Genomic DNA, 23,850 nt, shown 5'->3' with positions numbered 1-23,850 from the left:
GTGTGCTGACATTTTGGAGGCGACTCTCCAGGTTGTCGTGCTCTTGGGTGGGTGTTGCTGTAGTTACCTTCATCTGGTCAACTGTCTTCTTTAAATCTTTGATAGCTTGATCTTTTTCAGCTTGAATGACAACATTGCCTTTTATATGAGGATGAAGAAGTACAGCAGTATTGTGAATGGTCTTAACACAAAAGTATTTGTCCAACTGTACAGAAACATATTGCTTAAGATTAACAACTGGACTGCCAGTAGGTGATGGGCGCAAATGTCCTTTCAGCTGAAATTTTGCTGCAACAAGATGAAGGCATAGTGCCTGGTCTATTGACAGCATATGTGCTGCAGTTATCAAATGTTCTAGGATGGCTATTGTGTCATCTAAGACTTGATAATTAAGATCTAACAGGAACCTGTGCAGTTTTTGGTCATCAAATTTGTCTGCCAATTGCTTTAGGTTTGCTATATTTTGCTGTACTGACTTCACAGTGGTAAAAATACTGTCAGGTTCTTTACATACACAAAACATCTGCATAATCTCTGCCAAGTGTCAGCTTCCTCCTGTGTTTGAAGTCATAAGAACATAAGAGTACCATACTGGGTCAGACCAATGGTCCATCTATCCCAGTATCCTGTTTCCAAACAGTGGCCAAGCCAGGTCACAAGTAAAAGCAGCAGTTACAGGAGCCACAACAACCTGGCATACAGGCTGCCTTCAAATGCCAAAAAAAAAAAAAGCTGTTTGCATTTGAAGACAGCCTGTATACCAGGTTCTGTGGCTATTGTAACTGCTGCTTATAAAAGCAAACCTCTTGCTAGTTTCTAGGGCGGTATTGAAGTAACCAGACAGGGAAAACATTGGACTTCGCCTGCTGGTTATTTGTTTAGTCCCTGATGCAGTCCTTGTACGGCAAAACATGGGCATGTTGGGCGATTAAAGGAAATTGCTGTTTTGATGACTTACTTTTTACGTGGTCTGCTCTTTTTTATGTTAGCCTGAACAAGGTGCATTGCAAATTCATTTATCATTATTTTAAACAAATTTATTTCACATATGACAATTGAAGTACACAATGGTTCTCCATACTTATATAGGGTTTACTCTCACTGTTTTCTATGGACTTCAAGAAAATATAGAATAAGCACAGTGAATTCTTAGCTGCAAAGAAGAAATGGGAAAGCCAGTAATCAACTGGGATCTATGGCAATGCATCAGGAATGTAACTGGGTAGAGTACAGTAGATCTAACAGTACCCATCTGATTTCATATTGTGTGTGTTTTCTGACCTATATGATCAGTTGTACTTGTAAAATGCAGAAATACCACCCCTTGACCCAAGAATCCAGAATAAAAATCATTACCTAATAAACTTTTATACATATTTATATATACACATGTATCATATTACAGTAAAAAATACATGATGAAATGTGCAAAAATGCTAGCCTTAGAACAGCTATTGTAAATTAAAAAAAATATATCTTCATCTTCGAAAATATTTATGTGCACTTCTATAATGAAAGTTTTTTAAAAATCTTTATTCCAACTTGTCCTAGAATCCACTCCATGCCATCTAATAGTCCAGATAAAGTTTCAACTTCAGTATCCTGTACCTGTAAAAGGAAAGATAATTTATTTGACTGTCAAATGAAATGTTGATGTTTGTTTTTCTGTGTTCTTTGTTCATACACCAAAATAACAGACCCATATAAATCAATAAAAAGGCCTTCAAGAACACTATTTATTTCAGACATATAAAATATTTTCCCTCTACTGCAGAACCTTAATCCTGTGCAACACTGTGGTGGTTTTCCATTGAGGGAACGTGTATGGCATACTCGTCTTTCGAGCAAGTTTATTAATTCCAAGTTTTCTTGTACATGCACTACTGCCTTCTCAGCAAAACTTTCTAGTAATTCTGTCCCATATTACAGTAAAATTTGAAGTAACTACATAATCTCCCTTTCTTTTCTTGTTATGTTTCATACATATAGGACAGAGTTACCTCTTGATCTGTGGCTAGAAACGTCTTAGAAGTATAAAGGAAATGTGAAGGAGTAAATGGCTTAGCAAAAGGTGCCCCTAAGAGCACTCCTTCACTGATGGTGCAGTTATGCCACATACAGCAGGTGGTGTTAACATGCCATGACAGAGGCTGAGTAAGGGGGCTGGGGTCAGACCAGGCTGCAGTTAAATGCCCCGAGTCAGTGTAGAGAAGGAGAGGCCCCGAGTGTAGAGGCTTCCAGGAGAGAGGTCCCAAGGGAAAATGACCCCATTCTAAGCAGAGCTATAGTACCTGAGGAGAGGATCAGGGAAGCAGTGTGGCTCAAGCTTAAGGCTCCAGAGTCTGTATGGGAAGACTATCAAGGAAGTATACCAGAGGGATCTCATATGTGAAGAACCAGAGAGAAATAAAGACTTTACTAGTGCTGGACTAAAGCCTGTAAAGTAACAGGGGTGCACATGATGAGTCCTAACAATAAAGTATTTTCCTTTTGCTTGCAAACCCTGCATGTATAATTCTGTTTATGACAGATCCAAGCCACACCCTCGATCATGTTCCTAACAAGGAGATTAGAATACCACTCAAACAAGTATTCATAAATTTGTACCCCAGGGGATGGCATGAATCTTGGACAACCATGAGAAAAAAAAGCTTGTAAAGTTGCTGTTCCCTTCCTGTATTTGCATTTCTTTTGTTTTGTTCCCCTCTACCCCTGCTTTCCATTTGCCTGCTTGGTTTGTATTTTAAAATTGCCTTTGTCAGTTTTGATTGCCTTTATTTTATATTGTAACAATTAGTTATTATTTGATACATAGAAGCATTTTTGATATGACGTCCAAGACCAACTGTAGACGTTCTGCTGAAAATGTCTAAAATTCTCATCCTGAACCCAGCGAATTCTTAGCTCTCAACATCCAGGCGTGAGAGACAGAGACTGGAGGTTGGGATGCAGAAGCGACCCCTCGTTTTGGGTGATGAGGGTTGGAAAACACTCCAATCTCCACGGTTCCTCACAGGACAACTCCAGAAGAAGAGGGAACCAAATCTGATGCGGCCAGAAGGGTGCAATCAGAATCATGGTTCTGCGGTCTTGCTTGAGTTTCAGCAAAGTCGGATACGCATACAGAAGGCATGTTCCCCACTGTAGGAGAAAAGCATCTGACGCTAGTGGGCCTGAAGCCAGGAACAGAACTGAGGGACCTTGTGATTGACCTGAGTGGCAAAAAGATCCACCAAGGGGGTGCCCCACGCTTGGAAGATCTTGCGGGCTACGCCCATGTTCAGTAAACACTCGTGAGGTTGCATTACCCTGCTCAGTCTGTCGCCCAGACTGTTGTTTACACCTGCCAGATTAGTAGCTTGGAGAAACATACCGTGACAGCGTGCCGAAAGCCACATCTGGACGGCTTCCTGACACAGAGGGCGAGATCCGGTGCCCCCCCTGCTTGTTGGTGTAATACATCGCAATCTGATTGCCTGTTTGAATCAAGATAACTTGGTTGGACAGCCGATCTCTGAAAGGCTTTAGCGCGTTCCAGATCGCTTGCAATTCCAGGAGGTTGATCTGAAGACCCATTTCCTGGTAGGACCAGGCTCCATGAGTGTGAAGCCCATCTACATGAGCTCCCCACCCTAGGAGGGATACATCTGCAGTCAGCACTTTTTGTGGCTGAGGAATTTGGAATGGTCGTCCCATGGTCAAATTGGATCGGATTGTCCACCACTGAAGAGAATTTTGAAATTCGGTGGAGAGCTGGATCACATCCTCCAGATACCCTGCAGCTTGATACCACTGGGAAGCTAGGGTCCATTGAGCTGATCTCATGTGTAAACGTGCCATGGATGTTACATGAACTGTGGAGGCCATGTGCCCCAGAAGCCTCAACATCTGCCAAGCCACGATCTGCTGAGACGCTCGAACCATGGACACCAAGGACAGGAGGGTGTCTGCCCTTGCCTCGGGGAGATAAGCTTGAGCTGTCTTCGTGTCCAGCAGGGCTCCAATGAATTCCAATTTTTGGACTGGGGTGAGATGGGACTTGGAGTAATTTACTACGAACCCCAGTAGCTCCAGCATCTGAATAGTCATTCACATGGACTCCAGAGAACCTTCCTCCAAGGTGCTCTTTACTAGCCAATCGTCGAGATAAGGAAACACATGCACTCCCAGTCTGCATAGCGATGCTGTGACTACCGCAAGGCACTTTGTAAACACCCTGGGAGCAGACGCTAGACCGAAAGGCAGTACACGATACTGAAAATGCTGTGTTGCCAGCTGAAACCGAAGATACTTCCTGTGAGTTGGAAGTATCGAGATGTGTGTGTAAGCATCCTTTAAGTCAGTCCAGAGAGCATAGCCAATCGTTTTCCTGAATCATGGGAAGAAGGGTGCCCAGGGAAACCATCCTGAACTTTTCTCGGACTAGGAATTTGTTCAGGGCCCTTAGGTCTAGGATGGGATGCATCCCCCCTGTTTTCTTTTGCACAAGTAAGTACCTGGAATAGAATCCCAGCCCTTCTTCCCCTGATGGAACGGGTTTGACCTCTTGGGCCTTTAGAAGGGCGGAGAGTTCCTCTGTAAGTACCTGCTTGTGCTGGTTATGGAGGTTATGAGAGGCAACCTTTGGTGAAAAAATATTAACCACCCCCCAACTGGCAAGTCGTCCGGCACAGATACTTTTACTGTGGTTATGCTTAACTGGAACCAGTCAAAAGCCCGTCCCTTGCTTTTGCTGGGGAGCAGCAGGGGCCTTAGGCGCACGCTGTTGACGATAATGAGCGCGCTGGGACTGAGCCTGGGGAGGCTGCTGAGAAGCAGGAGTGTACATATGCCTAGCATAGAAATAGGGAGCACTCCTCTTCCCTCCAAAATACCTCCTAGATGAGGAGGTTGTAGCAGAAGACGCCCGGCGGGAGAGAGAATCCATAGCATCATTATGCTTGTCGATCTGGTCAACAAGATCCTCTACTTTCTCACCAAAAAGGTTGTCCCCCCGGCAAGGAACATCCGCCATTCGCTGCTGGACTGAATGATCCAGGTCAGAGACATGCAGCCATGAGAGTCTGCGTATCACTATACCCTGGGCAGCGATTCTGGATGCTACATCAAAAGTGTTGAACATGCCCCTGGCCAGGAATTTGACACGCCTTCTGCTGCCTGACCACCTGGTGAAAAGGCTCAGCCTGCTCCAAAGGGAGGGCATCAATCAAGCTGGACAGTTGCCTCACTGAGTTCCACAAGTGGATGCTCGTGAACAGCTGGTGTGACTGAATTCTGGCGGCGAGAATAGCGGCCTGATATGTCTTCCTCCCAAAAGAGTCCAAAGTCCTAGCTTCTCTGCCTGGGGGCGCCGAGGCATAGTCTCTAGTACTCTTGGTTCTCCTGAGGGCAGAGTCCACCACCATGGAATTGTGGGGTAACTGAGACCTCATCAACCCAGGTTCACCGTGGATCCGATACTGGGATTCAGCTTTCTTCGGGATCACGGAACGACCAGTTCCGCGTAAGGACTTCCTTGAGTACCTTATGTAGAGGAGCCGTCACAGCCTCTCTAGGTGGAGAAGTATAGTCCAGGACCTCGAGCAACTCAACCCTGGGGCTCATCCTCAACCTCCATAGGGAAAGGAATAGCCATAGCCATTTCCCGGACAAAAGATGTAAAGGACAGACTCTCTGGGAGAGATAGTCTCCTTTCTGGTGGAGAGGAAGGTTCAGAGGGAATCCCATAGGACTCGTCAGATGAAAAGTACCTGGGATCTTCCTCTGACTCCCATGAATGTTCCTCCACTATCGGATAAAACTTCTCTGAGAGCACTCAGAGACTGAGCCGTTATGGTCGGGCCCAAGGCACTGGATACACCATGAGTGAGTATCGGTACCTGAGATGGTCCGGTTGCACTGAGTACAACATTTGAAGCCGCTGGGTGTCTTCGATAACATGGAAGGGAAAATGGCTTCAGCAAAATCAAACGACACGATTGTGCCAAAAAGAAGAATGCACAAAAAGGGGAGAAACCCGACAGCGCGGCCTAAAGGCCAGCCGCGTCATAAAAGAAATAAAACCTTAAAATGAGGGGAAAAAAAGACTAAAAGAAAAATAAAGGAATTTTTTTTTTTTTTTTTTAACAAAATGAAGAAAAAACGAAGACTCGTGTTCCCGGGCCAAAGTGAGGAGCACAGAAGAATCTGTGGCACCTCACCACGGAAAAAAGAAAACTGAGGGGACGCGTGACGGGCGGGGAATCAGTTGGCGCATGTGTGCCAGAAGACTCTGGCAAAACTTTTTATATTTTGCTTGCAAAATGCCAGTTCCTGGGCCGACGTGTACGTCAACCCACATGTGAGAACAAGCAGCCTGCTTGTCCTTGAAGAACTAACTGTACACCACTACAAAAACCCTCAGGTCTACAGGTGTCTCCTATCTATAGGTACAGTTGGTATTTTGTGGGTTTTGGAAGGCTCACAATTTCCACCACAAGTATACTAGATAGATTGAGATATGGTCCTGGGTCTTTTCTCTACAGTCCACTGCACTAACCACTAGCCTACTCTAGGGACCAGTTTACTGCTCTAATAGGAATGACCATATATCTGAAACTGTTATAGAGCCTGGTATGTACTGTCATATCTTTGGGGGGGGTGGGAGGGGGGTCAGTGACCACTGGGGGATTAAGAGGGGGTCATGCCTTAATTCCTCCAGTGGTCAGCTGGTCAGGCAGGGAACTGATTTAGTTGTGATTGAAACAGGTCCAGATAAAAACATCCGAATTTTTATCCTAGACATTTTTATCTCGTTCTATTATCCCTGAAAAACATCCAAATCCTGGGCCCACCCAAGCATGCCCCCTTGTGAGTTAGGCGAACTGCAGAGAAAATCATCTCAAATCTGAGATTTGAAAACCAAGACTTGGGCATTTTCTTGTGAAAATTTTCCATCTGCCTCTTTGTTCCACTTTTGAGATATTTTCCTCTTTTGAAAACAAGCACCATAGTATATCAAATAAATCTGAAATTTGAAAGGGGAGTTGGGGGTCAGGCTGGTGCAAGAGTATTGGGTGCCCTAGGCAAACCTTCAGTCTTATGCCCCCTCCTCCCCTCAATTTTCCAGTCCCTTGCTGACAGCCCATCCTCCAAGATTTTGATAACTATGCAATCACAATCATAATTCTATTTAAAAAAAACCACATAATTGGACAGTATGCTTTTAAATATTAAACTTTGTTTTATAGATACAAGGAGAAACAAATGTTTTTTGCTGCCCGCTAGAAGCTGCTGCTCTTGGTGACCATCTAGTCTTACTAATAGGTGAGCGAACCCTACGTGGGCGCGGGGGGAGGGAGTTAGTTATTAAATTCTTTCCTATTGTGCCTCATCCCAGCGAAGTGCAGAAATCTGTCTGCTCCCCAATAAACTTTTATTCAGGACTTACACTTCAATCACATTGATACAAACATTTTTTAACAGTAAATAATAAGATATAACATACCATCCATGGTCGATTTAGCAGATTTATACAGAGTTCATGAGCCATATATACACAGGGAATACGTTTAACTCCTGCTCGAGTGACACAAGATAAAACTAAGAGAGGTCTGTTTGGAGTTCCCAAGTTTGGATCGGTCATTGCCAAAATATGGGCATATTCATCCCGCCAGTTATGTTCTAAAAAGGACAGAACAAAATGTCATTATATTTTTTAAAAATTACATACAATAGAAGCCCACAACAAAATAATGTATCAGTTGGTACTACATTAGTACTGTCAACTTAACAAGCCACCACCCATCATCCCAGAAATAAGAGTACTACTTGGTTATATAACAGTTGCACAACTTATTTATAAGGACATTAGCCAACAATTTCAACTTCCTTTCATTTATTTTGTAACCAAGATACATTTTCACTTTGGGTTTCTCTATACATCTTTAATATTCTCATACGCACCCATCTTTATATATAAGGTTCCAAATACACATATGCTCACATACTAAATGGTTTAAACCTTTACTATGGGGCCTCTCTGCTGGCCCAACAGGTGATTACTGCTCCCCAGTTATCATTTGCCCTCTCTCTCTCTCTCCAGTCTCTCAACATATTATTTCATTATCGTTGGCATATTTTAAAGCGTTTTTTAGTCTCTAGAAGTCTGGCAAACTATTGTAATACAATGGCATGTTTTACTTATATTTATAATTTTGTATTTTGGGATATGTATTTTGATTTGTACATTTTAGATTTTTAAATCTTTTACTCTGCCTAGAACATATCAGTTAAGTAGAATATAAGTGCAGATATTAAATTAAATTTAAATTTAGGACCCTGCTTACTAAGCTAAGTTATAGACGCGTTAGCATTTTTAACGTGCGTTAATAGTGTATGCACCTACAATATCCCTATAGGCGCCTACATGGTTAACACACGCTAATTGTAGGTGCATTAAAAACACTAACACGCTTTAGTAAACAGGGCTCTAAATTACTAGTACACCTTCTATTTTTGCAGTATTTGTTAAGTTTTTCAATCTAATTTTCTGTGCTTGCTCTTATATTTTAGGATTTGTCCAGATTTCTTTTAGTTGAAGAAAAAGGATGTAAAACCTGTAATTTTACAGAATTGGTTTTACTTTTTTTAACCCTTTGCATATGAACATTAGCATACAGAACCAGGAGCCAGGTTTAATTTAATTTCAGTATTTCAAGACCAACTGATTACAATCAAAACAAAAAAAATACACTATACATCCACAACCAGTTAAATTCCTAAAACGATTTCATAAAAGTTTCAAATATTCATGTTTTCAATCCACACCTAAAAGTAAAATAGGAAGATGCCATCCTAGGTTCTAATGGTAAAGTGTTCTAGACTATGGCAGCAGTTCCAACAATGGACCACATGTGGTTTTTAAATGAAACTTTTTCAGTGCAGGCAGTCTCAACCTGGTATAGAATGAATAAAAGTGAACTGATTTTTTAAATCTTTCAAAAGTACAAAGACTAAAGGACACACAATGAAGTAACATGGAACTACTTTTAAAACAAATAAATGGTTGTTGCCAGAGATGTGGTAACAGTGGTTAGAGTATCTGGGTTTAAAAAAGCTTTGGACAAGTTCCTGGAAGAAAGGTCCACAGTCTGCTATTGAGACAGACATGGGGAAGCCACTGCTTGCCCTTGGATTGACAGCATGCAATCTTGCTACTATTTGGGTTTCTGTCAGGTACTTGTGACCTGGATTGGCCATTGTTGGAAACAGAATACCTGGCTAGATGGACTGACCCAGTATGGCTATTCTTATGTTCTTAAGTAGTGCTCCCATGTCAAAAGAATGTAAAATGCCAAATTTAAATTAAAAAACACCATGAAAATAGGAATTCAATTTCTCTGTTGTTCACAAGATTAACACACCACACTTGCCTTAATTAACCAACCCCCAAAAAGTAGTTTACTTAATAGTTCCTTTAAAGGAAACTGGAATGGTATTACTGCAATAAGATTACATTTATATATTGTCACATGAGCAAAGATCCAAGTCAATTTTGTAAAAACAATTAAAACAAAACACTCCTTACTTTTATGGGCTTCACCATTTGCAACATAGATGAATCCATCAACTGCTCGGCATGCCTCTTGAACCTGAGGTATTACACGGTACTGAAATGCATGCTGGTTTTCTCCTGTGCCATTCTCATGTAAAAACATTTTGTTAACTGTATTACTCTGACCAGTCCTTGCTTGCTCTCTTTCCTTGCTGAAAGATAAGGCAACTTTTAAAAACTTTTTTAAGAACATATACTTAAGATGCTCGTCAAAACTGGGTACAGCAATACTATACTTCAGTTTATTCTGCATTTTTTTAAACATGAATAATTGTACCAGTGCAATAACAGAAGCCTACAGCCTATCATGTTCTTTTTGTAGTAGAAGCAAAGATGTATTTTCACAGATAACTGATAATCTATTAAATTGTTAGAGTTGAAGAATATTCAGATTAAAACATTGTAAAGAAGGGTATCCAACCTCAGTCCTAGAGGGCTGCAATCCAGTCAGGTTTTCAGGATTTCCCCAATGAATATGCATAATATCTATTTTCATGCACTCCATTGTATGCAGATAGATCTCATGCATATTCATTGGGGAAATCCTGAAAATTTGACCTGGCGAGGGCCAAGGTTGGACACCCCTGTTCTAAAGGAAAAACGAATAGAACTGCCCATAATAGTTTTGGAATATGTTCAAATCCTCCCTCCCTTGAAAAATTCAAGCTAAACTGGTGCAATCATTATGCAAAACCAGATAATCACTTGGGTTGCAGATCATTGGGGGGAGGGGGGTTAGCAAAGAGCAGCTGCAGTCAAAGCAAAACAGGTCCTGACAGCCAAACTCAAAAAGCCACCAACAGTTCCAAACTGCTTCACAAATACCTGTTTAAAAACAAGCTGCTGTATAAGGTATGGATATTTCATCTTGGTTTTGTTTATTTTTGTGTTTTGGATTTTCCTTTGACTGCTTTGTGCCTACACATCTGGCAGGACTCCTAGCTAGCAAATTTCCTCAGATGGTCTGCATATATCCAGCTTTTCAGGGGTTAAGAAGCAAGGCTAAGTTCCCTTTGTGAAGGGAGAGCACTGAAAACTTTTAATTACTCATTCAAAAACTGACTTCCCTTTCCTTCCTTCACAAATTGCAGTCATTAGAGAGTGGATCATTTAACAACCTGCAATACATCTCCTTTCTGTTTTAACTCCCACCTCCTTTTTTTTTTTTTCTTGTAAGGTTAGGTTTCCCTCCTTTTGACAGAGCTCTGGCTTGTTTAGAGAAGATGTGCTGCTTCTGTTTCCTCTCCTGCTGAACCCCTGGGAAAGAAAAGCCTCAGAGCTGCAGCAGAGGTGGCGAGAGGACAGCTACAAAATGTGAGACATCTGATCCTGGGCATATTCTATTTGCTAATTCTATGCAGTGTAATTTTGGATGGAAGGAATTTGTGTTCACTGAACATAGTAAATGATGGCAGATAAAGACCTGAACAGTCCATCCAGTCTGCCCAACAAGACAAACTTATTTTACATGGTACTTGCTACTTTAAATGTATACCAGAGTTTGATTTGTCCCTGCCTTTCTCAGGGCACAGACCATAAAAGTCTGCCCAGCACTGTTCCTGTACTAAATGTTCTGAAGCTAATGTCGAAACCCCTTAAAATTTACACTCCAGCCCAATCATATCTATTCAGCCATGATCAGGGAATAGACCATAGAAGCCCACCCAGCATTGGTTTTACTCTTCAATTACCAGCGTTGCAACCCAATCTCCACTAAGATGCTGTAGATCCATTCCTTCTAAACAGGATTCCTTTGTGTTATCCCACACATTTGAATTCCATTACTGTTTTCATCTCCACCAACTCCCACAGGAGGGCATTCCACGTATCTACCAACCTTTCTGTGAAAAAAATACTTCCTGACATTACTCTTGAGTCTGCCCCCCTACAACCTCAATTCATGTCCTCTAGTTCTACCACCTTCCCATCTCCGGAAAAGGTTCATTTGAGGATTAATACCTTTCAAATATTTGAACGACTGCATCATGTCACATGTCTCTCCTTTCCTCCTATTCATGTTCGGGTCAGCAAATCTCTCCTCGTACGGTTTACAAAGCAAATCCCAAATAATTTTTGTAGCTTTTCTTTGCACCCCTTCCAGTCTTTTTACATCTTTAGCAAGATACAGCCTCCAAAACTGAACATAATACTCCAAGTCTGCTTCTCATTACTACAACTCCCACTCCTGACTCCCTGAAATCCATAATCCAAATGTAGACTTTCTGTGCAATACAGTTTGCTTTCAGGGTTGGCAAGCCCTAAAATCTGCAACTGATGATAAAATTGCCTTCTGCTGCAGTGGCATAACTACCTTGGTTGCCATCTGTGACGGAGCACACTCCTTCCTCCGAGCAAGGGGGTGTGCTGAACAGTCATGGGGCTGTCAGCTCTGTTGGTCCCCTGCCCTAGAACAGGAAATTTACATCAGAGGAGGCAGGGGACCGGCAAAGCCGACAGCAGAACAACTGTTCAGCACACCCCCCTTGCTGCCTGCATCCAGGGCACACCGCCCCGCCCTTGGTACGCCACTGTTGTGCTGTTACCTCCTTGCAGATAAAAGGTAGAAAACACATTTCATTTTCAGTTCAGTGACTGGAATATGTTAGCTTTGAGAAGGGCTAGCTCAAGGGGTTATGTCACCCTGAGCTAACCTAAGTGCTTTGACACCCCCATCTTAGGGTCAATCTTGTGGTGTGAACTTTGTAGATAGCAGGACTCATACCGCAAGAAAGCTAAGATATTTACCTGTAGCAGGTATTCTCAAAGGACAGCAGGCCTTATATTCTCAAAAGTGGGTAATGCAGTGCCCAGTCCGGAGCTTATAACAAGCTTTAGAGAGCTTTGTGCAGCGTGAGACATGCTCCATCAGGCTTGTGTGAGTACCTTCCTGCTCACTGCAAGGGCATGGTTACCACAGTTAAATACTAGAAGACAACGGGTTACAGGATCTGAGGCAACATGGCTTTACCAAAGGAAAATCCTGCCAAAGGAATCTCATTGACTTCTTTGACTGGGTGACAAAAGAAATAGATGAAGGTCGTGCGCTAGATGTAATCTACTTGGATTTCAGCAAAGCCTTTGATAAGGTCCCCCACAGAATCGTGAAGAAGCGGAAAGGGCTGAACTTAGGACCGAAAGTGGTGAACTGGATAGAAAACTGGTTGACCGACAGGTAGCAGAGGGTGGTGGTAAATGGAATCCGCTCGGAGGAAAGGATGGTGAGCAGTGGGGTTCCTCAGGGGTTGGTGCTGGGGCCCTTTTTGTTTAATATATTTGTGAGAGATATTGCTGAAGGGTTGGAAGGAAAGGTTTGCCTTTCTGCGGCGTTTTCAAGGGAATGTATCCACAAGTTATAAAGAAAACGGGAGAGATCATGGTTCAGGTGTCTCCCTTTTCTCCCGTTTTCTCTATAGCTTGTGGATACATTCCCTTGAAAACGTCGTGTTGAAGAAACGTGGTCCCACGTCGGGAATAAAATGGACTATCGATTTTAATCACAGTTCACATCAGCACAAGGGTGAAGGTTGATCAACAGCAACGCAATATGATCCATCATTGAAAGTCTATATGCCTGCAAAGATAAGTGGATTTTTCCTCACACTATTAAGACTGAAGTTAACCGCAGAAAAGGTGTTTGAACATGGAGGGTAGGCAGGAGGAACAGTGCTGTGATGGTTGAGCGCTGCTGGCTGACACCATATCATATGGTTATTTGGCACAACAGCAAATACTGAGCACTGCATATTTAAAAAAAAATGTAAAAAATATAAACTAAAAAGAAAAAATATAATATAATCACGTACAGTGAAGTAAAGACTGGTGTAATTGTTATAACTTATTGTATTACCAGAGCCAGCTTGTATATGAGGGATCCCTAATTGACATATTAGTTAAAATTTAATGCCAAGAAGGGCAGAGTGATGCATTTGGGGTATAGAAACCCAAAAGAGAGATACCGAATAGGAGGGGAGAGATTAGCAAGCTCGACTCAGGAGAGAGACCTTGGGGGGGTTTGTATCGGAGGATATGAAGGTGAAGAAACAATGTGACAAGACGACGGCCGTGGCTAGAAGGATGCTAGGCTGCATAGAAAGGGGTATAACCAGCAGAAGAAAGGAGGTGTTGATGCTCCTCTACAAGTCGTTGGTGAGGCCCCACCTGGAGTATTGGAGGCCGTATCTTGTTAAAGATGTAAAAGACTGGAAGCGGTGCAAAGAAATGCTACGAAAATGGTATGGGATTTGCGTTGCAAACTGTATGAGAAACTTGCCGACCTGAACATGTATACCTTGGAGGAAAGGAGAAACAGGGGTGACATGATGCACACGTTCAAATATTTGAAAGGTATTAATCCGCATACGAACCTTTTCCGGAGACGGGAAGATGGTAGAACTAGAGGACATGAATTGAGGTTGTAGGGGGGGCAGACTCAGGAGTAATGTCAGGAAGTATTTTTTCACAGAGAGGGTAGTGGATACATGGAATGCCCTCCCGTGGGAGGTGGTGGAGATGAAAAGGTAATGGAATTCAAACATGCGTGGGATAAACACAAAGGAATCCTGTTTAGAAGGAATGGATCTATGGAATCTTAGCGGGCGTTTGGTGGCAACGCCGGTATTTGGAGAATAAAACCGGTGCATGGACTTCTACAGTCTGTACCCTGAGAAAGACAGGGACAAATCAAACTCGGATATACATATAAAGTATTACATAGCATGTAAAATGAGTTTATCTTGTTGGGCAGACTGGATGGACCGTTCAGGTCTTTATCTGCCGTCATTTACTGCATTACTATATTCAAGCAGGGTCTGTGTAGGGCAGGAAATAGGATCTAGGGCCTTGCTCTTAAACTAGACAGCAAATCTCCTCCATGAGTAACATCTCTTAGTGGAATCTTTCCTGGAAGCCAGCAAGATCCGGGACACAACCTCTGATAGACCCAAAGAAGCAAATTCAGGCTGTGAGGGCCAGAAGCTGACGGTTGGGATGCAGAATAGATCTCTCGTTCTGTGTGATGAGGGTCTAAAAACACTCCAATCTCCACGATTATTCGGAGGATAACTCCTGAAGATGAGGGAACCAGATGCCATGGCCAGTAAGACGCGATCAAGATCATGGTCCCGTGGTCTTGCTTGAGTTTCAGCAAAGTCTTCTCCATGAGAGGAATGGGAGGATATGCATACAGAAGACCTGTCCCCCAATGCAGGAAGAAGGTATCCGATGCTAGTCTGTCATGAGCCTGCAGGTAGCAGTCTGGAACAGAGCTGAGGGACTTGAGTGATTCAGTTGAGTGGCAAAGAGATCCACCGAGCGGGTACCCCACACTCAGAAGATCTCAAGGACAACACCCCGTTGAGAAACCACTCGTGTGCTTGCATAACCATACTCAGCCTGTCGACCAGACTGTTTTTTTTTTTTTACCTCCAGATAGGTGGCCACCAGGCATATGCCATGTTGGCGAGGCCAGCGCCACATCCGGACAGCCTCCTGACACAGAGGGCATGGTCCGATGCTTCCCTGCAACCTGGTTGTCTGTTTGAATGAGCACAATTTGGTTGGACAGCAAATCTCTGAAAGCTTTTAGTGCATTACAGATTGCCCGGAATTCCAGATTGATCTGAAGACCTGTTTCCTGGAGGGACCACGCCCCTTGAGTGTAAAGCCATCTACATGAGCTCCCCACCCTAGGATAGATGCATCCATCGTCAAAACCTTTTGAGGCTGAGGAATTTGGAATAGTAGGCTCAGATTCAAATTGGATCGAATGGTCCACCAGAGGAGCACGTAAACAAGCTATGGAGACTCTCGGATGACATCTGCTAGATCTCATGTAGCCTGACACCACTGACAGGCTAGAGTCAATTGGACAGATCTCATGTGAAGACATGTCAAGAGTGTCATAAACTGTGGAAGTCGTGGCCCAGCAACCTCAAAATCTGCTGAGCTGTGACCTGCTGCAAGGCTCGAACCTGAGAAGCCAGAGCAACTAGAGTGTCCACTCTCGGTCCTGAGAGAAAGGTGTGAACCTGCTGTGTATCCAGCAGGACTCCTATGAATTCCAACTGTTAAGCAGGGTGAAGATGGGACTTGGGGTAATTTATAACGAACCCTAATAGCTCTAGCATCCGAATAGTCCTCCACAAGGACTCCGGAGCACCGTCCTCAGACACGCTCTTCACCACCCAATCATCGAGGTAAGGGAACACATGGAATCCCCAGTCTGTGTAGCAACACTGACTACCACTAGACATTTGGTAAATACACTGGGAGCGGATGCGAGGCCAAAAGGCAACATACAGTAGTGGTAGTGATGCGTTCCCATCTGAAATAGGAGATATTTCTGGTGGGCTGGAAGTATAGGGATATGAATATATGAATCCTTCAAGCCAATCGTTTTTCTGAATCACTGCTAGAAGGGTGCCCAAGGAAACCATCCTGAACTTTTCTTTGACCAGGAATTTGTTTGAGGCCCTTAGGTATAGAATGGGACACATCTCCTCCTGCACAAGGACGTACCTGGAATAGAATCCCAGGCTCTTCTCCCCTGGTGAAACGGGCTCGACCACATAGGCCTTTAGAAGGGTGGCGAGTTCCTCTGCAAGTACCTGCTTGTACTGAGAGCTGAAGTAGTGAGCTCTCGATGGGCAATTTGGAGGTTTTTGAAGCCAATTGAGGGCATATCTGAAGCAAACTATTTTAAGAACACACCGGTCGGAGATTACAAGGGGCCACCTTTCTTTAAAAAAACTTTTACAGTGGCTATGCTCTGCTGGAGCCACTCAAAAGCTCGTCCCTTGCTTTGACTGGAGAACAGCAGGAGCCTTACGCACATGCTATTGATGAGAATGAGCGTGCTGGGGTTGAGCCTGAACAGGCTGGTAAGAAGTGGTGGCGTACCATCTCTGCAAGTAGTAGGCACCCCTCCTCGAACTGCCAAAAGACCTCCTAAATGAGCAGGCTGATGCAGAAGGTGCCCGGCGGGAGAAAGAAGAGACGGTATCCTTGACCTGGTCAGCGACTTCCTCAACCTTCTCTCCGAAAAGGTTATCCCTCTGGCATAGGGCATCCACCAACCTCTGCTGAACTGACTGTTCCAAGTCAGAAACACACAGCCACGGGAGTCTGCGCATTGCAATACTTTGAGCAGAGATCCTGGATACCACATCAAAGATGTAGTAGGCGCCCCTGGCCAAAACCTTACGACACACTTTCTGCTGCTTGGCCAACTGGCACACTGACTCTGCCTGCTCAGTGGGAGAGAGTCTGCCAAGTCCAACAGCTCATGCACCAAGTCCCGCAAGTACATGCTCGTAAAGAACTGGTATGCTTGGGTACAGGACACGAACATTGAGGCCTGGAGCATCTTCCTCCAAAAAGAGTCCAAGGTCCTAGTGTCTCTGTCTGGGGGCACCGAGGCATTGTCTCTAGAACTCCTGGACATTTTTCAGAGCGGATTCCATTACCATGGAATTGTGAGGCAACTGGGGCCTATCAAAATCAGGTGTGCTGTGAATCTGATATATGATGTCAATCTTCTTAGGCAGGACAGGGACTGACAGAGGGGACTCCCAGTTCCTACTGAGGACTTCCTTGAGTATCTCATGGACAGTCACAACCTGCCTAAGAGGGGTTTTGAAGTCCAGGACCGTAAGCATCTTAGCCCTGGGCTCGTACTCCACTTCCAAAACGAAACGGAATAGCCTCAGCCATCTCCTTTACAAAAGAAAGGAATGAAAGGCTCTCCAGAGGAGACTTTCTTCTTTCAAGTGGAAGGAAGGGTTCAGAGGGGATGTCATAAGACTCATTCTCCAAAAAGTACCTTGGATCCTCCTCTGACACCCATAATTATTATTCGTCTGCATCAAACAGAAGCTCCTCATGGGAGGGCCGAGACTCAGCCTGCCTCGACTTAGCGAAGCCATGAACCCCAGAGGGGAGTCAAGGAGTCTGCTTCCGCCTCGACTCCAGCGAACCTTCCTTCATCGATGTCGAGCGAGTACCAGCTTGGGTGGCAGTCGACACCGGTGCCATGTGGCACCAAACGTCAACCTGCAGGCTGAGGGCCAAGTGGGGCCGCAATGGGAGGTAGGGTAGACGCAAGCGCCCCTGATACCGATACACACCGTTGCAAAAGGCTCAGGGAGCAAGGCCCGGATACGCTCATCGAGGGCCAACACCGGGAAAGACTGGAGTGCCAGCTCCGAGACAGGCTGCAGCACCAACGGTGCCGAGACAGGAGTTGGGTCCTGGCTGCCTGAATAGAGGGGGAGCGATCCTCCCGGTGTCGATGCTTCTCAGGTGCCGAATCCCTTGACATCCCAGAGCTCTTGGCACCATGTGTCGAGGACTGATGCCAATGCTTCTTGGCCTTCGCCCCAAGTCGAGACTCCTCAGTGCCGATAAGGACGTCATCAAATCCCCACGTCACCTCAGGGTCGGGTCCGGGAGCCCTGTCCAGCATCGAAACCCACTCGAAGCACTTACTGCTCCCAGTGTCTGTGGTCTCAAAGCAGCCATATGGACTGATGCTCCCAATGCAGTCTTCGACATCTATGCCGCCGCTGCCACCGACCATGATGCCGATGTCCACATATGAATAATAATTATTCATTCACATGGAACATTCATAGACCAACCAATAAAACTCCCCCAACAAAGGGTGCCAAGAAGAAGTAGGATGTTTCTCTTTACAATGAAACATTAAAAAATACTATTTTTATTCTGGTATCACATCGGTGAGAACAACACAAACTCTCCACTCTACTGGTCATAGACAATGCGTGAAGCAACGTAAAACTCTGCAATCAGTCACTCAGATGCTTATCATATCAAAGCAGTACCAAGTCCAAAACCTCAAAGTGCTCTAACCGAACATATGGGATGTTAGCACTGCAAATATTCTGGGACACCAGTATATCTCTATTTGGAAAAAGAACAAACCAGATTTCTACAAATTCCTACACAGAATCCATACGCTAACTGAATCCATCACTGTGGATATACATACAATACAGAAACCAATATTTAGTAAATCAGAAAAAAAATATGCAGTCAGAAAGTTAAATGGAAAATGCAAAAACTCTGTGAGCATCGAATACTAAACAAACACATGTATTTTCTCCTCTATGGAACATAGAAATGCACATTTTGAAAGCTGACATATCCATTCCCTAAAACCTGAAAATAATTTTTCGGTACCTCTGTTGTCCGATCATTTTATTTTTCAGCTGGGCAAGTCCTTGTCTCTTTACCTCCTCTTCTTGTCAGTTTTCTCCTTTTCCAGGATCTCATTTCTATTTTCGATGCTTCGCTCTACCTGTCACATTTCCTTCCTGTCCTACATCTCTCTCTGACATTGATCCTTCCTTTTCATTTTTTCTCTCCACGATGGAAGGGTTAGGACAGCTGTTGTGGTTGGTGATTCAATCATCAGGAATGTAGATAGCTGGGTGGCAGGTGGATGTGAGGATCGACTGGTCACTTGCCTGCCTGGTGCAAAGGTGGCGGACCACATGCGTCACCTACATAGGATTTTAGATACTGCTGGGGAGCAACCAGCTGTCTTGGTACATGAGGGTACTAATGACATAGGAAAATGTGGGAAGGAGATTCTGGAAGCCAAATAGATAGCTGAAATCCAGATCCTCCAGGATAGCATTTTTGGAAAAGCTCCCTCTTCCACATGCAGGACCAAGAAGCAGACAGAGCTCCCAAGTCTCAATGCATGGTTGAGATGATGGTGTAGGAATGTGGGATTTAGATCTATTATGAACTTGGCAACATTTTGGTAAAGGGGGAGCCTATTCCGAATGGATGGACTCCACCTTAACGGGGATGTAACTGGGCTGCTGGCATTAACATTTAAAAAGGAGATAGAGAAGCTTTTAAACTAAAATTGGTGTGTGTGTGGTGGTGGGGGGGAGGGGGGGAGAGTAGCAGACAGTTGCCCAGGACTGCATAGTTTGGTGTGGAGTATCCTTGAAAGATTCTATTGAAACAGGACATTTAGGGAATCCCAATAGTGAGATTTCAACAATGGTGAAAGAAAGACAGGAGTGTTTCAGGGGAGAGCAGAGTAAAGGATGCAAATTACCCCATCAACTTCTAAGCACCTATTAGATGCAGGGAATAAAACTCTACAGATTGAAGTGTCTGTATACAAATGCTAGAAGCCTGAAAAATAAGATGGGATAGTTAGAGTATATAGAACTAAATAAAGAGGTAGATACAATAGACATTTCAGAGACCTGATGGAAGGAGGAAAATCAATGGGACACTGAATAAAATTTGAGGAGGGGTTGACTATATGTTAAAGAGGGAATTGAGTCAAACAAAATAAACATTCTACTACATGAAACAGATAGCGTAGAATCCTTATGGATAGAAATTCCATGTGCAAAGGGAAAAAGTATACTGGTACGGCTGTACTACCATCTGCAAAGACAGAACGAACAGACAGATGAAGAAATGTTTACAGAAATTAGGAAAGCTAGCAAATTGAGCAACACTACAGTAAAAGATGATTTCAATTACTACAATATTTACTAGATAAATGTTACATCAGGGAGCATTAGAGAGGTAAAAATCCTAGCTATAATAAGTAAGTGACTGCTTCTTGGATCAGCTGGTCCAGAAACAAAGGGGGAGCTATTTTAGATCTAGTCCTTAGTGGAATGTAAGGCACAGTACGAGAGGTAACTGTGTTGGATCCGCTGGGAAACAGTGATCTTAACATGATTAAATTTGAGCTGATATCTGGGGTGAAATCACTAAGGAAATCTACTGTAGAAGAATTTCATTTTTTTAAAGGGCCACTATGCTAAAATGAGAAAAATGGTTAAAAAGAAGCTAAAAAGATTGGTCACAAAGGTAGGACTTTAAATCAAGTGTGGACATGGTTTTTTTAAACAATCTTGGAAGTCCAGACCAGATGCATTCCAAGTACTAACAAAGGTGGAAAGATGAGCAAATTACAGCCAGCACCATGGTTAAAAGTTGAAGTGAAAGAGGCTATCAGACCCAAAAGAACATCTTTCAGAGAATAGAAAAAGGATCCAAATGAAGACAATAAGAAGCAACATAAGAACTGGCAAGTTAGATGCAAAGCACTGATAAAGAAGGCTAAAAGCGAATATGAAGAGAAAGTTTCCACAGATGCAAAAACTTATAGCAACTTTTTCAGGAACATCAGAAATAGAAAGCCTATGAGGGAATCCTTGGGACTGTTAAAATCAACAAGGTCTTTACGGAAGAAGATGTAAGAGATCCACCTGTATGAGAAATGGGTTTCAAGAGCGACAATGCAGAGGAATTGAAAAAAAGTCTAGGAACGAACGTACTGAGCCAAATCTACAAAAGTAAAGAGTAGTAAATTACCTAGACCAGATGGTATGCACCCTAAGGTACTGAAAGAACTCAAACATGAAATTGGTGATCTGCTGTTGGTGATCCTGTCTTTAAAATCATCCACAGTACCTAAAGATTGGAGGGTGGCCAAAATGCCAATTTTCAAAAAGGATTCCGGGGTGATCTGGGGAAATTACAAACCGGTAATTTCAATGCTGGGGAAAATAGAGGAAACTATTATAAACAATAAAATTACAGAACACATAGACAAACATGGTTTAATGGGACAAAGCCAGTATGGATTCAGCCAAAGGATGTCTAGCCTCACCAATTTGCTTCATTTCTTTGAAGGTGTGAATAAACATGTGGGTAAAGGTAAGCCAGTTGATGTTGTTTATCTAGATTTGCTGAAAGCTTTTGACAAAGCTCCTCATGAGAGACTCCTGAGAAAATTTTAAAAAGTCATGGGAGAGGAGGAAATGTTCTTCTGTGGATTAGGAATTTGTTATTGGACAGAAAACAGAAGGTAGGATTAAATGGCCATTTTTCTCAATGAAGGTGAGTGAATAGTGGAGTGCCCCAGGGATCTGTACTGGGACCGGTGCTATTTAACATCTTTATAAATTATCTGGAAATTGGAACAAGTGAGGTGATGAAATCTTCAGATGACACTAAACTATTCAAAGTTGTTAAGACAAAAACAATTGCAGGAAGACTGGGCATCCAAATGGAAGATGAAATTTAATGCAGACAAAGGCAAAGTGATGTACACTGGGAAGAATAATCCAAATCATAGTTACCTAATACGAGTGTTTCTCTTAGGAGTCAGAACTCAAGAAAAAGATTTAAGTGTCAATGTAGACAGCACACTGAAATCTTCTGCCAAGTGTGTGACTGTGGTTAAAAAAAGCAAACAGGATGCTAGGAATTATTAGGAAAGGGTTGGAAAATAAGACCAAGAATATTTTAATGCCTTTGTATCGCTTCATAGTATGACCTCATCTTGAGTACTGTGTTCAATTCTGGTCGCCATATCTCAAAAAACATATAGCGGAATTAGAAAAGGTTCAAAGAAGAGTGACCAAAATGATAAAGGGGATGGAACTCTTCTCATATGAGGAAGCTAAGGAGGCTGAGGGGGAATATGATTGAGTTCTACAAAATTGTGAATGGTACAGAATGGATAAAAGTGAATGAATTTTTTTACTCTTTCAAAAAGTACAAAGACTAGGGAACACAATGAAATTACATGGAAACACTTTTAAAACAAATAGGAGGAAATACAAAGAATAGTTTAGCTCTGAAACTCGTCAGAGGATGTGGTAACAGCGGTTAGTGTATCTGGGTTTAAAAAAGTTTTGGACAAGTTCCTGGAGGAAAAGTCCATAGTCTGTTATTGAGAAGGACATGGGGGAAGCCCTGAGACTGGTAGCATGGAACGTTGCTATTAATTGGGTTCTTGTCAAGTACTTGTGACCTGGATTGGCTACTGCTGGAAGCAGGATACTGGGCTAGATGGACCACTGGTCTGACCCAGTGTGGCTATTCTTATGTTCTTTAGGGAAATTTAACAGACATACCTTCAACATGACTAAAGAATATCTACTTTATGTTCAAAATTAAAATCAAAGTTGAAAAGCTGTCTTCAAAGAGAAAGAACTATTAAATGGCATTCTTTCTCTATTTCTCACCCTTTGATTTGGTCCTAGCTGAGCACCATGGCCCTTAAATGCTTGCCATGGAATCTGAACTGGCTATGTTCCTCATTCAGTCTTTAGGAGTTAGGTTTTGCATCGTATGTAGCACAATTTCAGCTGCAAGATGGTTTGTTTCTCCATCAGCCCACTCAGGAGTATCTGGGCTCAGCATCAGATGCTGTGTAGTTGCACTAAAGTTCCTTCTCCAGTACAGAACCTCAATGTGGCTGCTCCACCAGTCACGTGGGTACTCAATCCTTTATTAAGGTTCAGGTACTGCAGCTGCTGTCTCTCTCTCCCTTGCAAGAGCATAATAACGTGTCAGACACTGGACTACTTTAGACAGACAATCTCTATATAAGGCTTTCATTTTTCATAAAAGAATATATAATAAAAATAAGCTAGTTCGGCAAATAAGGAATGTTGAATATTGGCTTTTGTAAGTAGCTCTTGACCGTTTTCAATAAGCATCGAATGATTTAAAAAATTTAATAACAGATTTCTTTAAAAAAAAGAAGAAACAACCCAAGAGAAGTTACTTTAATCTGTTTTGGAGAAATCAATGCAACTTCTAAAAGGAAAAAGACATTTGGTTTGACAGAACTAGCCTACTATGTCAAAGCTATAATTCATCTTGGATATGCTTTTGGGATTAGGCCAATTTTATATCTAAAGTAAAATTTCATACACTATCACAGCAATCAAAAAAATTGTGTTTATTTTATTGGGCAAAATAGAAACACTCCTACCTTGTTGTTGAATACAATGCCAAAATGTTGAATTTGTGTTGGTTATTAAACAGAAAACTGACTCCTGATCCAATGCCTAAATACAGAAAATAGAAAGTTAAAACTGAATGTGTAATTCACAGCTTGGGATAGGATGAGGTGGGGTGAGGTTTAATAAAAATTATATAAATGTGTAACAATTGGCATCAAATTACAAACAAATAGGACTGTCAAGAGAATGGCTCATTAGTATATGAGAAACCATGGAAATTCAGTCTCTGGTGAGAATGTAATCGATAGTCATAACTAATGACTTCTCACACCAGATCTCTGTTGCCATGAACTCAGACAAACCAAACCAGACGTTTGGTACACTAGAACACTATTCGGAACCTACAATATTAGTGAAGGAGTAGCCTAATGGTTAGTGCAGTGGCCTGACAACCAGAGGAACTGCAGCTCCTTGTGACTCTGGAGAAAGTCA

The 23,850-nt window shown here is 42.8% G+C and overlaps 1 protein-coding gene across 2 annotated transcripts in view; it reads right to left on the bottom strand.

Moving 5' to 3' along the window:
- Positions 1–789: 789 nt before the first annotated feature.
- FBXO4 (F-box protein 4) overlaps positions 790–23,850 on the bottom strand; it is a 41,897-nt gene continuing 18,836 nt past the window's right edge. Inside the window, exons 4-7 of one of the 2 annotated variants that reach the window (XM_030193086.1) lie at positions 23,388–23,463; positions 9,569–9,747; positions 7,487–7,662; positions 790–1,608 (exon numbers count right to left, since the gene is read on the bottom strand). In XM_030193086.1, the coding sequence (XP_030048946.1) occupies positions 1,507–1,608; positions 7,487–7,662; positions 9,569–9,747; positions 23,388–23,463 (533 nt within the window). In that variant the 3' untranslated portion in view covers positions 790–1,506. Of the gene's footprint in view, positions 1,609–7,486; positions 7,663–9,561; positions 9,748–23,387; positions 23,464–23,850 lie in introns of those variants that run through there. The other variant, XM_030193088.1, reaches the window with a different exon arrangement.

This window comes from Microcaecilia unicolor, chromosome 2, assembly GCF_901765095.1.
Source record: "Microcaecilia unicolor chromosome 2, aMicUni1.1, whole genome shotgun sequence".
NCBI classification, from domain to species: domain Eukaryota; kingdom Metazoa; phylum Chordata; class Amphibia; order Gymnophiona; family Siphonopidae; genus Microcaecilia; species Microcaecilia unicolor.
The sequence above is the reverse complement of the archived record's forward strand: the minus strand, read 5'-3'. Positions and strand labels throughout refer to the sequence as shown.